We start from the raw sequence: 15,836 nt of genomic DNA, 5'->3' as shown, positions 1-15,836 counted from the left end.
AAAATATGAAAATAAAAAAATATTAGTACAGAAAAAAAAAATTAAAATTACAGCAAAAACTCCAAAACTGAGAAAAAGTGTAAGGAAATAAGTGGGCGAGGAAGTCGCATTTGTAAATAATACACAACAACAAACAAAAATTGGCAATTGGTGCCAAAATATATAAATTATATTCAGAAAACCTAAGAACATAATTGATACGGGAAGTTAAAAATCAAAAATATATAACGCATTAATCATAACTGTAAATAAGAGCAAGAAAATGCAACCAAAATTATTTCACATAATTGTTATTGTACTTCTGACTTTATTCGTGCTAATGCCAACAAGCCAATGTGGACCGTTGCCAAAAGTGGATGAGGTAAGCATTTGAAACACCGTTAACTTTGGTTGCACCGTTGCTATATTACCCTTCACAAGTTCCACTTTTCTTACAAGAACTTGATGTCGAGCGATCAGTTGGTATGAGAGCTGTATGCTATAGTGCTCCCAGGTGAACAATTTCTTCGGATATTGTATTGTTGGTCTGTAGAATAACCCATGATAAATTTCATCAAGATATCTTCTTAAATAAAAAATTGTTCTATACAAACATCTAAATTTGATCGATCAGTTTGTATGGCAGCTATATGCTATAGTGGAATAATCTCAAATTTGTTTGCGGATATTGTATTGTTGCCCTGGAAACTAGCCCATACTAAATTTCGTGAAGATATCTCTTCAAATAAAAAACTTTTCCATGCAAGGACCTAATTTTAATCGATCAGTGTGTATGACAGACATATCCAATAGTTATCCGATCTGAACAATCTCCTCGGAAATTGTACTGTTGCTTTGGAAAATAACCCATGCTAAATTGCGTGAAGATATCTTGACAAATAAAAAGGTTGCCTATACAAGCACCTAATTTTGAACGATCAATTTTTATGGTATAAAGTATAAGGCATATTGTCTGTTTGGATGTACTCTGTTTAGGGTATAAAAATATGTTAAAACTCTTTATGTCTAAGCCTAGGCGTAGAAATTTATATAAATAAAACTGTTATCATGTTATTATATTATGTGACCTTAACCACTGACGCACGTTTAACTAATAAATTGACAAAATATTTTTCGAGAAACGTGTCGAACAAGGCCGTAAACACACATTATATATACCTACTAAAATGGATTTAAATTAAATTAAAAAGCAAGCATGCAGTAAAGAGAAAAAACTTGTACAGAGAGATGTTTTGACTTTGAAGTGACTCTTCTCTTAAACTATTTCAGCCATTATTATTAAAGATTTAACAATAAAATAATTTAGATGGTGAAAAAACTAAAATATCTCAATTCTGCCACACAAAAAAAAACCTCCGTTGGCAACACTTTAAATCCAGTTATTAAGTCGAACTTTATTAAAGGGTGATACATTTCGAGGTTCCCTCCTTTTTTTAAAAGAACAAACACAGAAACTTCAAATTAATCGGGGAATACAATTATTATCAGACGAAGAGCATTCTTTAGCATTTATTTTTTCAAGATTCTCTCTTTCACATGTTGGCTGCGGCTACATCTTAGATGGTCCGTCCATTGAGTCCAATTTTCCATGACTCCTGCGAGCATTTCGACTGGTAACTGACGAATGAAACGCGTGACTTTACATATTCTCACAAGAAAAATCACACGATCTTGGTGATTACGAGCTTCAATGTCAGCCAACAAATAATCGGTTATCATGGCACGATAGCGGTCGCCACTACCGATTACGTTCTCAACGGCATCATTTTTGAAGAAATATGGAGAAATAATTCCACCAGCCCACAAATCACACCAATACCGTTATTTTTTCTGAATGAAATGACAGCTCTTGAATCTCGTCAGGTTCTTCTTCATCCCAAATGCGGCAATTTTTCTAGTGTACGTGCCCATTGCGGCCTCAAGTCCTTCCATACGTCAGTCCGAGTTGCTGCACGAACGCCGCTGAATCAACTCTCCATGATCTTCGTATACACACTCAGCTACGGCTGTTATAGTTTCTTGACTGCGTGCTGGAAGTGGTCTATTCGTTCGAATATTCTTCAAAAATGAATGCTGGGCCTCAAGATGGATGATAGTGTTGTAAATAGTACGCTCAATACTATGTCTCGGAATAGCAAAGAGCACCCCAAAATATTCGCACTCGCTAATGCCAAGGTGTTGGAGGAACACCCTTAAACTGTTCGCAACTTCTTGCTTTTCCCCCTATACTTGACCGTTTGGTTACCATAATATATATCGTAAGTATGTAGTACGGCAACGGCAAAAAATAGTGCTATTTCACATGACAGCAGACACGTAGTATAAATGGCTACTTATTTACACCTTCGTCTATATACATTCATAAGTACATGTACGCTACAAGAAACCCTACAAGAAACGCGGCTGCTGATCGCTTTGTTGTCAGTGCTGACTATCAATTCACTTGTCAAATTTAGTCACCATTGACAGTCAATTGTACAGTGAAATGATTGACAGTGTTTACGGTGTTTCCAAAAAGAAATTTTCTATATGCCAAAAAGAGACAGCACACCTACCCATACCAATAACGGCGCTCTTTGCGAAAAATACAAACAAGCTAAACGTTACTCAAATTGGAAAAAACATTTGCTGCCTTACTTTAGAAAATCTATGTATATACATATGTATGTATGTACAAACGTCGGAGACCCTATAAAATAAAAAAACATGTTTAAAGGATCAACGTGATGAGCTGTCTGTATATAATTCCTGTTTTTGATGCTCTGAAATGTTTTTCTTTCCTCCTGAAGAAGTGGCTCATTTGTTGAAACCACTGATATAGTAATAATATTATATATCATATAGCTGTCAAACAAACTGAACGATCAAAATCTAGTCCTTGAATGGAAAAATTTTTTTTTGTCGATATACATATCTTTAAGTTGAGATATCTTTTCCTGCAAAAGTTATAAGGACGAGTAGTGTAGTAATATAGCTAATCAATTTCAAATACAAAAACCCTTAACAAACTGATAGGAAACTTTGTTCTACACGCTGACAAAATTTTTCCAGCTGTGACACCCAAATGAGCGGTAAGATGATTGACATGATAGTTGTAGGTATAACATAAAGTTTTGAGTCAAGATGTAGCTACATATGTGTATAGACAACGTGCAACATTTGTTTAGAATCTGTGTAGCAAAATAAAACGCTAGAAACTCTTTGTACACAATTAACTTTTCAATTGAATTAAATTCTATATTATTTGTATATCTATTTGTATTTCTCACTCTAGCAACAACTTTCGAAAATACCACAGTGGCATTGTTTGCGCTACTTTAAACACGATTTATTGATGATGCGCCGCTGCCGGCATTTGCATGTGCCAACGGCTCCACGCTCCGGTAATGTCAAATGAGTACCAATGTACGGGAGACCCTGGCCTCCAACAACAACACAAAGGAATGGCGGCCTCGTTGCGGACTGGTTAGCTGAGTGACTTAAATGAGGCATACACAAATTATATTTGGAGGGTACGATGATTTGTATGCCATTGCGACGGAGTCATGTCACATAACACAATGCCAAAAAAAAAAAAAAAAAAAAAAAAAAAAAAAAAAAAAAAAAAAAAAAAAAAAAAAAAAAAAAAAAAAAAAAAAAAAAAAAAAAAAAACCAACAACAACACCAGCAATAACAGTTGTAAACAAATATATAACACGTATGGTGTATTGATCAAGGATTTACATTGTTCGGCACAAATTTGTATGCTCAAATGGCACAAAAACTGGCACCCACTGACTGATTTTCAACCAAAAGTACATATAAACATACAAGCATATGTATATAGTGTAAGCGTGACTGATGAAATAATCAAAAACACGGAAATGCCGGCAAACATTTGCTGTTTATTTGTTGTTGCTTAAGACTCATTTTAATATTCATTCATTCATGCTTACATAAGTACATTGGTATATAACGGTATGTACATACATAAACTTAGACTTACTCGAGATAATAGCATGCACATAAGGAACTGATTTCATGAGCCGCAATTGAACTCAATCGGAAGCAAAACAGTTCGGAGATTTCCTGCAACTCAATGAGATTTTTTTAGAGCCATAATTCTTTGTATACATGTGTGTGTATATTCCCTTGAGTTGCAGCGTCATTGAATAAAAAATATACTTCCTTATAGGCATCGCTTTATGCATAGTAATTCAAAATACATAACAAATATTACAATAAAAAAAAAAAAAAAAAAGAATCCAATAACTTTAAGAGAACGCATGCATACATATATGATAAACCATAAGTAAATAAGTAGCTTAAGCCAAATGTACTTCATATAATATTCTCCATCAACATACACATACATAGATATGTATATAGATTTGTTGTTTGTACTTTTTTATGCTTAAGAAAATTTTGTATATTTTATATTTCAATAAAGTGGTGAAATACTCTTGGATTTGTTTTCTGTCTTGAGTATCTCGGTAGTCATAGTACCTTTTGCGAACCCGGCGCATTGGATAGAGTTGCTGTTAACCACTACAAAAAACTTGTGGCGGCAGGCTGTAGATGTTTTGTCAATATGCAACGGTCTCTCCATCTAGGAGTTAAAGACATCAAAACAGATTATCGCATCTGTGTTGAGTACTAAATATGTCATAATTATACCAGTAAGAAAAGGAAGGTTTGGGTATATTTGGGCTAAAAGAAGGTCTGAACTGATTGCATAAACTTGTTGCATTACTCAAATATTATTTTCAAGCAATTTTATGATGACAACACACACACTGACCGGCATATTCGACAAGTTTGCTGAATAACCCAAAAATTTTAGGTGTGACTTTCGACAGCCTGTGCTCCTTCACTCCATATACGACCGCGATTATCCCCAAAGTACAGAGCCACAACAAAATCCTCAAGGCGCTAGACGGCAGCACATGGGAAAGGACAAAGAAACGTCGTTGCCAACATACAAGGCAATCGGTCGGCCGGTCTTTAACTACGCCGCATTAATATGGTCGCTTGGATGCAGAGAACTTGTCAGAACATATACAGGATGAATCTTGATATCATCAATCGAACACCCACTATGCAGGTGCTCCCAGTTAAGGATCATAGTTAACTCCTCTTCAACCAGTTCCTAAGGTGGTACTTTCGTAGAAATTATCACAGCAGCGCATACTGTAGCAAGTTAAACTCTTACTTATCCAGAATAAATTCTGACATATCAAATATACGCCCAGCGTCCAATTAGCCCCTACATGGCACTCGCCGCTTCTTTGCATGCTCTTCTTATTCCACTCATCTGACATCCTTCTCCCTTTGGTCCGACCCCGTCGAAACACCACGTTTTCTGGGCCTACTATTGGATGACGTCGATGATAACTTATATCTAATACTTGTCATCCTAACGGGGATTAGGTACCCCTTACAACAAAAACAACTGGCTGATGAGCATTCTGTAGGCGCAGGATAAAGACCCTTGGATCCATGTTTACAAATAGGGATCACATCGCCTCAATAGCACCTAGTAGTATTATATTGGAAGGCCTGTTAGGAATTCTTTCTTTAAGAATGCTCACATTAGTATTATGTTAACTGAGTGGTGCGTATAAAATTAAAAATTTTTTATGCAAGAAGTCGGTGTGGTTGTAGCCTAATTTCAACCTAGGATATAGGATTTCACCTAAAAGTGAACGGTGCCACACCCACTGTCCAATTTTGACAACCACTCCCATAAAGATAGTTCCGAATCCCCTCGGGTGGAAAATTTAATGTCTTTGACTGGTTTAGTCATTGATTTATCGCCTCTTTTAGTAGTTATTATCGTTATATGGGGAGTGGGCGTGATTATAGCCTGATTTAACCATAGAAATATATGCTTAAGGAATGCAAACTGTTGACATTCATAAGAAGTATTGTCGGTCTCTTAAAAGTCGGAGTTTTGTTTATATAAATAATTTATTGCTGTTTTATTGCCGAAAATCTAGAAAAAGTTGAATGAGGCCACCATTTTGTTTATTTAAAAATAATAATAAAGGTCCGACCAGAGCTTTAGACTACCACGTTGTTCCGTTTCCACGACAGTCGGGTCTACGTAACCGGAACGGACACGGATTTTTATCCGGACAAGGACTGTCAACTCGGCACAATTCTGCCGCTACAACAACAGCAACAATTAGTGTTCAATTCCCACAACAGCCGATGCTACGTTACCGGAATTTATCCATACACGTACGCTTATTTCAAGCATTTAGATGATGAGTAATCAAGAATTTGTGATAGTCAACGCAAGGAGCTTCGACTGAGGTATGCTTTTACTTTTATAAATAAAATAATATACTGGCAAAAATAACCACACCTAACCTCATAAACCAGTATTAAAATTAACAATTTTTCTTCATCACAATTAAGTACATATACATACTTTCAACATCTAAAACATATATATAAAAAAAATGTATATAGTATATATAAAAATACTCACCGATTTCACAGCCATTTTGCTAGAATTACCGATAACCAGTGGTCCGATCGGTTGTCGGGAGTTGGTCTGCATATCAGAATGTTGTTGTGTAGCAAAAGTGCCGAAGGTACTGTATTGCAACGCTTGATTGGCCGGATTGCTAAAGGTAATTGGAGGCGGCGCGTCATCGTCCACACTGTCTGGCACACCCAAATATTTAATTTCCTGCAATATATAAAAAATATGTGTAAATATATATGATCCATTGAAACAATTTCGGTTTCTGTATTCACCTGATCTTCTGTTAAAAAGTATAATGTGGATTGTGCCTGCCAGTCAACATTAATGGAACGGTTCTTGGGATGCCGACGTGGGAGCCAAATCGCGCCATACAAACGGGGCAAATTGCGTCGTTGATATATGGGTAGCGGCACATTTGGTTGGAAAACGTACACTATAAAAAGGTTTTAATAAATTTTTATATAATTTGTGCTTAAATTATCAAGTTTCATAGCTGCAACTTACATTCGTTATACTTGGTAAAGGCAGCGCATAGGTTGCTGATTGGATCGAAGGCCAAATGCTCGACAGACAATTTGCACGCCGCATGTAAACGTAGCGTAAGTAAATTGAAAATTAAAACACGCCGCTCTGTGCACACTATGACCTGAGAGCAGAAGAAATCTTTAGCTTCATATGCATTTGGAAAATGCATTTATTACAACTGGCTTACCAAATGAGCCCATTCGCCCGCCGCAAATTGCACCTTCGAGATTTGAGCCCTTACTGGGTCAAGATCACCTATTTCTCCAACCAGATCTGTAGCTGCTGATTGCTTCGCTGTTGTTGTTGTTTTCTCCCTCGTTGCCGCGGAAATGTCATATTGTGCGCTAATGCCGTTCGTAAGCGTTGAGTCTTTACTTTTATCGCCAAAGTTCAGCACCTCCATCAGTGGCAGCAGTTTCCTTTGCACCTGCACATCATACTTATTTAGTCGGTTTTGATATTCGTGCATGCGACTCTTAGCTCTGTAACGTTCTCTTGTGCTCATACACTTGAGCACGTTTTCCATATCGCGGTAACACTTCTGTTCGCCTTCTGGTAATATTGTGTCGTACAAATAGGCGAGTAAACGTGCGCGACCTTCGGGACGGACATTCACGCGTATACCGAGCCGTTGAAAGAGCAACACTTTATGGAAGAAGTTCAACTCATGCATATCCATTATTTTATTGTAGAGCTGTCTTCGCGTTTCTTCGTCGATTTCTTCTGCCGACACTTCTTTGGGTTTAAATTCAATTTTTTCACATTTCTCGGCAAACTTTTCGAGTTCCTTAATAAGTGTTTCATCATATTTTTCGATGAAGTCATTTAATAGTTGCAACCAGCGTTTTTGTTTTTCCGGCGTGAATTCGTCCTTAAGTGGTGACTCGATGTCTTTGCGCCGCAAACTTACTTGTATGTGTGGCGCAACGCCATCATAACCGGGCGGTGGTGTAAGTGCTGCTTTCAGTTTCAAATTTTCAGCTTTATATATACAAAGCGTGTTGCCATAACCAGCCGCTAGTACGGAACCATCTTGCGAAAATGAAATGGATTCAATCGGTAAGTTGCGATAGCATGTTTGCGCTACACAATACCAAACTTTTCCTTTGTTATAAATATTGTCCGATTCCTCCAACGACCAAATTTTGATTATGTTATCCTCACCGACGGTGGCACACAACAAATTATCCATTTGATTTGAACTAGAGAATTCGATAGCTTTGAATCCGCCTTCATGCGGCAGCTCGATATTTGTATTTAGCACATAACTAAAACGAAAATAAATTAGTAAATTACTGTATGATAACACAATCACTTTTCACGCACTTTTTCGCAGCCTCATCATATTTCCAAAATTTTAAACGCAACTCTGGCAAATGTTCGCGATCGTTGAAAACCTCACCGGTGGCCATCCAATCAATATTGAAAGCAGCCTTGGTCACAATAATGTTGTAGAGGACTTTATTAGTTTCCATAGAAAGCACGTTTTGCATTACAATATCCATCTGCAGGAAAATATAAATTCATTATTGTCAAATTTGTAACAATATAGGTTGAAGTGCTTACGTTATATAACATGTTCTTGGTGTATACGGAGTAGAACTGCAAATGACAATGTTTTCCATTCAGTACAAGCGTGTTCGTACGTGGATTTAAACGTAGACCAACAGGAAATTTACGCTGCCCTGTTTTATCATTTTCCATATAGGTAAAGTCCTGTAGGGTGCTTCTGACTTTATTGTCAGTGCCAACAAAATGTACGGCATTATCTGCTGTGCAAACAGCAATTTGGGAATTACTATCATTAGCAGCGAGTTGGCAAATAACAGACCCCATGCGTGGTAAAAAATTGCGTAAATTTGGACGTTTAGTATTCCAATACACAAGAACGGACTCTTGGCCACTACTGTAAAAACCTGCGCCGCTGGGTGTGAACGCTATGCTAGACACGGCGGTGTGGTGCCAATGATAGAGGGTCTACAAAAAAAAATTAAACAGTTAAAATAATATTATAAAGTTTAAGTTGTAAGTTTTTGAACATCAAATATATATAATTTTAGGTAATTAAATACTCACAGTCTTTACTGTACTCTGACACATAAAATCCCTCCACAAAAATATTTTGCCAGTTTGGTCACCTGTGATTATCGCTTCTTCAAAGGGATGTGCGCGAACGACCGTAATTGGGACATGGTGGGCGTTAAAAAACCTACAAAAGTAAACAGAGAATAAAAGTTAAATACGAATACCGCAATTAAAAAAAAACAAAAAGTAGGTCTAAACAATATAAAAATGCGACCTCTGCTTATATGTATTTATAAATAATAAAAAAAGCTTTAGTAAAAAGCTTTGAGAAATAAATAGAGCACAATTTACCGCCTCCAAGTCCACGATTTATAATTAAGGAAATATATATAAGCTCCTTGTACTATAGCAATATTTTTGTATTTGTTTGTATCCACTGCAATTAGGGGTTCGTCGGGCCTATAATTAAAGAGTGATCAATCAAAAAATTATAACAATAAAACTGTCTCGATAAACCTACAACAACTTTAAATTACAGGGTACGTATAAACGTTCCGCACTACTTGTATCCACAACGCGCCATTGAACTATCTCGTCAACAGCGGTGCGGATTGTAATAAACGCACACGCCGTTTTGGAATTTCCATATAAATTGATTAGGTTAAAACTTAAGACTTTTTGATCTGTATTCAATTTTAAATCTAATTTGTCTTGAAGTCGACCGCTTCGCCAAAACCAACGAATCACTTCTCCTTTCGTTGTGCACGCAACTAGCGTTTCACTGTCACGCAATTCCAATTCCATGGACACTAGAATACAATTAGCGTCTGCTAGTTTGCGTACATGCTCGCCCGTTGCCGTAGAATAAATGCGCACAACATCCTTGGAACGTATAAATATGAACCTACAATTCGAAAACTTTAGCGGTGAAACACTTTTAAGTAAGGCTTTACAACTCACTCTTCTCCAGGGGCAAAAAGTGGCGTATGTTCAACAAGATTGGCACCAGCCAAATGTTGCAGTTGGAGTTTATCAAGTTCGTCAAAATCCATTATGTATTATTTTTATAAATTGGGATAGTTTTGTATTACACTTTATAGCTTTTGTAGCCGAGTTATCAGTTAACACACGCTTTGCCCCTTTGCTATGTTTGTTATACTGCAATGATTTTTTGAACAGTTTAGAGGCAGCAAACCACTGCCTTAAACACCAAAAAGTGTGGGAATATAGTTGTCCAACAATTTTCCAAACATTTATATTTTAATTAATATAAATTTAAGTTTTAATAATGGCACTTTTCACTGTTGCCCTGCACGTGTTGAATCTGTCAAAAATTATTATCCATTGAAAGTGTTGTGCTATTCTCTTTCACTTTGCATAGCCTTCTAAACTGTTTCTAACAAATTTATATTGCATTTTTATACCAAATTAATTATTTTTATTTAAAATTGCAATGCATTTCTATCATCGCAAATTTTAATAGAGCCTGAAGCACTAAACTACGCTTAACTAATATTCTTGAAGGAGTTTTTAACAATTGTTCAGTTTTATGAATACTAATCGATTTTTCCATTTCGATAAAGTTTATCCCTAGTTCAATCCCTAATATTGTAGTTGAACAGCTGTTGCCTGCGTGGGACATTGATTTTTTTCTTTCATATAAACGCACGAACGAAACAACAAAAAACATTATAATATTTTATAAATTTGTGCTCATTTATCACAGAAAATTCAATGGAAACACTGTTGTAGAGTGTGTAAAAATACAAGTGAAACATTTTAAAAATTAAGCGCTATCTTTAATGATTGCGAGCGCATTTAACGATTGACAACAAAATCTAAATTTATTTGCAGCACAAGTGTGTACGTAGCAATTTATTTATAAAGTGTTAAATGTAAAATGCGACCAAATTCCACATTTATCACCCCGGTATTGTTATGGCATGTGTGTTTGCTGCTGACCTGCTTTTGTCCCAGTGTGGTGCTAGGAAACCTCAAGGTCATTTATGCTGTGAACGCTGGGGGTCAGGAACATACTGACAAACATGGCATACATTATAGTGCAGATCCTTTGCATGGACGTATTGGAACAGCTTCCGATTATGGTAATCACCTGCTTTTGATAGGTCGTGTGCCGGAACAAGATGAAGTGCTTTATCGTACTGAACGTTATCATACAGCAACATTCGGCTACACATTGCCAATAGACGGTGATGGCGAGTATGCGTTGATAATGAAGTTTTGTGAAGTCTACTTTAATGAGCCAAATAAAAAGGTAAGCTTCAATTGACTTTCGCGTTAAATGCGAAGTGTCATATACATTCATTATTGATGTATAGTGGGCGTTTTGTTTTCTGATATTCGTAACGGTTTATTTTAATCCATCATATCTTATGCATATGTACAGAATTATGTGACTGGATAAAATGAAATGTTTTCTAATCATCAACGTATATTGTTTGCGGTTTATGAGTAATAATAACTTTTGCATTATTTCAGGTCTTCGATGTAGTTCTGAATAACAAACATACTGTAGTAAAGGAATTGGATATATTTCATCAAGTGGGCCGTGGTACCGCTCATGAAGAGTATGTTTATTTCATAATCTCTAATGATCGACTATACTACAAAGATGAACAATCTGACATACGGAATGGTGTAGTGCGCTTAGATTTCATTAAAGGCCACTATGATAATCCAAAAATCAATGCCTTTGCTTTACTCAAAGGTGATGTGGCAAATATCCCCCGATTGCCGCCCACATCAGATGATATTCTTCCGATTGATTCTGATATGGCAGTTTTTAATGATCGCGTCTCTGCGGAGGGTGGCGGCAACAGTGAAATTTCATCGGACCAATTACCGGAAAACCAGCAGCGTAGTAGAGATGCGGCGTCTTCAGTGGATGATGATATATTTGAAGAAGATGAAGATAATGAAGAAGAAACATGGACAAAAAAACGTAAGGTTAGTGGTCCACGGCAACCGGACCCCTACTCCATGGACGATTCTTCAGTTATGTTACCAGTGTTCATAGCGATTGGTGCATTTATACCATTGCTCTTTTGCCTCTGCAAATTGTGATTTCTTGTTACGTTTTGTACGTAAGTTATTAAAGAAAAAATGGTACTAAGTAAGGCGGATGTGCGATGTACGCCGCTTCTGTTCACTATCGTATATACTGAAGTTTCGCATTTGTTGGAACACCGGATATTTTTGCCAAGTCCAACAGCTACATTTAAGTTCACTATTTATTTGAAGTTGCACCTGATCTCCTTGGTATATAGGTATATGTTTTTTTGCAATATTTTTCTTTCTTTTCTAACACATTTGCTTTAATTTTCAGTAAAGATGTTATTATTGAGTTTCACGTTTTTTTATATTTATTTAAAAAGTTAAAATAATATTTTTGGTTGTGAAGTATAGAAATGCGTACTTATTACTGCTATGCGTTTTCAATAAAAGTGTTCAATGCTCAATGAATTTTCTAAAAAAAAACGCACATTGTGTTTTAGCATTTTCTAATTTATTTTTGCTTAAAACAATATTGTTGTGAAGAGTTTAAGATATAAAACATTTATGAATTATAATAGTATTATTATAACTACATAACTATTATTTAATGTATGGGCTAGTTAAAAAAAATTTTGAAAAATAGATTTGTGTCAAATTGTTCAATATATTTGATTTAATTGTTGGAAGTAAGTAAGAATATTATATTATAATATAACAATATTTCAGATAAAAATTATTTTGTATATATGATTATTTCAATTATTCATCGGAAAATATTTATTCACTATTACCTTATTTATTATTAACTTTGGTATTCAACACGTTGCGACAAACGTCTTCACAACACTGGTTGATATAATTTCAATGACATAAAGTTTGAAAGCCAGTGTAAATTGCTTTGTCACATCTGATGCACAAAATGTAAATAAATATTTTAACGAAATTTAAAAATATGCCACAGTAAGAAAATTGAAGAAAAGTATCCGATGTAATTACAACTTTTGTTTAAAATGAAGATCCTTTGTGAGACAGTTGTGCAAGATCGAGTAACCCAACGTAATCGTTCACCTCGCTATGTTAAATCCACTCTGGCAGTTGGATATAATAATTCCGCCAAAGATGTAGATGGAAACAATACCAGACTCCTAGAAATAATGCATTTTACACCACAGAATCAAGCGGGAGAACGATTCAAAGTCACAAATAACATAGATAAAATATTCTCCAAATTTTTGCGGGATGGCAAAGTTACCATTGGATTCAAAGAACCAGCGATAAATCTTATGATCAACTGCGATCCCATACCATTGAAGGGTTTCCTACAAACTATAAAGCTCGGTTTAGAGGGAAAAGATTCAATAAACTTAAGACTGAATATAGCAGCAGCGTCTGCTATACCACAACGCTCTAAACCACAAGAGAAATTGACGGTTTTGCGTCGTGGTGATTATCCAGTCAAAGGATTTCCACGCACACTGAAATCATTAAAAATTTCGAACATACAGTTACTGAAAATAACATTTGATATTTGTTCCCTACGTAATTTGACTACGCTCGATTTAAGTGATAATCAAATTTCTAAAGTAAGCAGTTTATTAATTTATTGTTTATTTCGGCACCTCATAAAATAATATTTATATATCTCTTAAGGTGCCACGTGAGATGGGTCGTTTACCACTTGTGTCTTTTACTATAAACAACAACCAATTGGGTACAGTTAACAATTGGGAATGGTTGCGCGGCAAAGAAATACGTAAATCTCTGCGTGAATTAGATTTATCTGCCAACGAATTAAACCATTTTCCACTTGACATAATACGCCTTGAGCAGCTGGTTGGACTTAAATTAAGTGATAATAAAATTAAACGATTACCGTTTGGCTTCCGACGTCTTCGTAACTTACGCAACTTAAATATAGCTTCTAATTTGCTTACTTCACTGCCATCCGATTTCAACCAAATGCGTATTGTTGTGCTGGATCTTTGGGGAAATAAATTTGGCATGAAAATGGAGCATAATACAATTGAAACAGGCACGAATAAACTCAATTCTTCGCCACTGTGGCTTTTAGCGGCACGTGCTGTTTGCCAAAGTAAATTACCTTATTCAGCGGGCACAATACCTTGGATGTTGATCGACATTTTGGCTGAATCGCCGCTTTGCGCTTGTGGAAAACTATGCTTTGACACTACCATTTATGAGCGAGCTGTGATGGCTACACTAGATAACGTAAAGACATTAGTTAGCAGTAGAGAACACTTAATTTATGCTGATATAGTACTGTGTGGGATGAGTTGCGGAGGGCGAAAACAAATGATTTTTTATGAGCAACCTTAACAGAAAACAGAGCAGGATAGTATTTAAATCTCATTAAAGCTGTTTATGTATACTTTTCGCTTCATTCAATTGCAGCATTTATATTAATATGATTTTTATTTTCAAAAATAATAAAAATTCAGTTACAAATCAGATGTAGCATCTTAAATAAATGCTTATTATTCAAACATCCATTCTTCTGACAGCTGTAACCTTAAAAAATATGTGATGCGTTTCTTGTACAAAATGTCAAACAATCTCACCTACAGTTATATCGACAAGAGAAAGTGACAAACATAGTGATGCGTGTTCAAGTCGCCTAGTTTCGAACAGTTCTTTCCACGAAGCATCACAAACTATCCGAACTAACAGTACAACAACAACATCCGACCTAACAGTCCTTGGTCGAACCAAATCCAAGTCGATTGCGGTCACATTGAACCGTCCATTGTGGGATTGGCAACAATCTTTAAAATGCGACTAGACAAAATAATCAGCCGCTATCTAGATGGCCACCAATTTTAAACAGCAAAGACCATTGGTGCAGGATCAATGCAGAAAAATACGAAGTGTTTGCTACACATCTCGAAAACACGTTTACTCCTAAAGAGTTTACATTCGACGTTAGATACCGTGATGCTGAACTGAATTTGAGATCTGTTCATGCTGGCGTGTCCTACGGCAGTGTGCTTGCTCCTGTGCTCTACATATTTTTTTTATATAAAAGCCCTTTCATTGATCAACTCTGCTTCCACAATGATGGCAGAAAACCGTGGCTAACCAAATGGAACATTGGCATCAACATCGAAAAGTCCGTACAAATAGTATATAAGCTCCAGCATACAAATTGCTCTCAAGTGGCTTTATATGGTCCAAAAAATAAAAAAAACTCAGCTAAGATTAAAATTGACGAAGCTATATTGACTCCTTAGGCCAAAATTCCATCCCATAATGGCTTGGGATATCAATGACACTCTTTAATCCTGTCAAAATGCATTCATGGCCACCACGGGCACGCTTGCAGAAGTCCAGAAGTCGTTGGCTTGTTGGCATAGACCATATACTTGAGGTAGAGATCCACAAGAAATAGTCCAACGGCGTCAAATCGCTCGACCGAGCCGGCCATTTGACTGGGCCATTTCCTGCGATAACACGCTCACCCCAAGTTTGTTTTGAATAATTCGTCTAATTCCATATCAACCAAGTCGGGCTAAAAATATTCGGCGACTCATGGAGTACGTGTGGATTGTTGCCTGACCAATAATGCATAGTTTGCTTATTGACGAAGCCATTCAGCCAAAAATGAGCCTTATCGCTGAAGATGACTTTTCGATGAAAATCCGGATCATTTTCAAATTGTTGATCAGCTCAATTCCCGAATATACGTTGGTTTTGGAGGTCATGCGGCTTCAATTCTTGCGTCAATTTGATCTTTTAAGGATGTAGATCAAAATTTTTCGCGAAATTCGCCACAACGAC

At 36.3% G+C, this 15,836-nt stretch overlaps 4 protein-coding genes across 4 annotated transcripts in view; 3 read left to right on the top strand and 1 right to left on the bottom strand.

Moving 5' to 3' along the window:
* Positions 1 to 10,078, bottom strand: part of LOC108973803 (WD repeat-containing protein 75) — a 24,092-nt gene extending 14,014 nt beyond the window's left edge. The window contains exons 1-10 of the mRNA XM_018941293.1: positions 9,987 to 10,078; positions 9,547 to 9,930; positions 9,378 to 9,485; positions 9,078 to 9,210; positions 8,568 to 8,978; positions 8,328 to 8,506; positions 7,189 to 8,269; positions 6,981 to 7,122; positions 6,749 to 6,909; positions 6,477 to 6,680 (exon numbers count right to left, since the gene is read on the bottom strand). Of these exons, the coding sequence (XP_018796838.1) occupies positions 6,477 to 6,680; positions 6,749 to 6,909; positions 6,981 to 7,122; positions 7,189 to 8,269; positions 8,328 to 8,506; positions 8,568 to 8,978; positions 9,078 to 9,210; positions 9,378 to 9,485; positions 9,547 to 9,930; positions 9,987 to 10,078 (2,895 nt within the window). The remainder of the gene's footprint in view (positions 1 to 6,476; positions 6,681 to 6,748; positions 6,910 to 6,980; positions 7,123 to 7,188; positions 8,270 to 8,327; positions 8,507 to 8,567; positions 8,979 to 9,077; positions 9,211 to 9,377; positions 9,486 to 9,546; positions 9,931 to 9,986) is intronic.
* Positions 7 to 4,256, top strand: LOC108973806. The gene is made up of 2 exons (XM_018941296.1): positions 7 to 361; positions 3,275 to 4,256. Exons 1-2 carry the CDS (start codon positions 263 to 265, stop codon positions 3,395 to 3,397), a joined length of 222 nt encoding a protein of 73 aa, XP_018796841.1. The 5' UTR covers positions 7 to 262; the 3' UTR covers positions 3,398 to 4,256.
* Positions 10,079 to 10,651: 573 nt separating the features above from the next.
* LOC108973785 (malectin-A) lies at positions 10,652 to 12,634 on the top strand. Its single transcript, XM_018941266.1, has 2 exons — positions 10,652 to 11,301; positions 11,526 to 12,634. Exons 1-2 carry the CDS (start codon positions 10,927 to 10,929, stop codon positions 12,108 to 12,110), a joined length of 960 nt encoding a protein of 319 aa, XP_018796811.1. The 5' UTR covers positions 10,652 to 10,926; the 3' UTR covers positions 12,111 to 12,634.
* Positions 12,635 to 12,940: 306 nt separating this feature from the next.
* On the top strand, positions 12,941 to 14,526 carry LOC108973792 (leucine-rich repeat protein 1). Its single transcript, XM_018941275.1, has 2 exons — positions 12,941 to 13,624; positions 13,692 to 14,526. Exons 1-2 carry the CDS (start codon positions 13,052 to 13,054, stop codon positions 14,376 to 14,378), a joined length of 1,260 nt encoding a protein of 419 aa, XP_018796820.1. The 5' UTR covers positions 12,941 to 13,051; the 3' UTR covers positions 14,379 to 14,526.
* Positions 14,527 to 15,836: the final 1,310 nt, after the last annotated feature.

This window comes from Bactrocera latifrons, unplaced genomic scaffold (genome assembly GCF_001853355.1).
Source record: "Bactrocera latifrons isolate USDA-ARS-PBARC rearing strain unplaced genomic scaffold, ASM185335v1 scaffold_50, whole genome shotgun sequence".
In the NCBI taxonomy this organism is placed as follows: domain Eukaryota; kingdom Metazoa; phylum Arthropoda; class Insecta; order Diptera; family Tephritidae; genus Bactrocera; species Bactrocera latifrons.
This window is presented reverse-complemented; position numbering and strand designations above follow the sequence as displayed.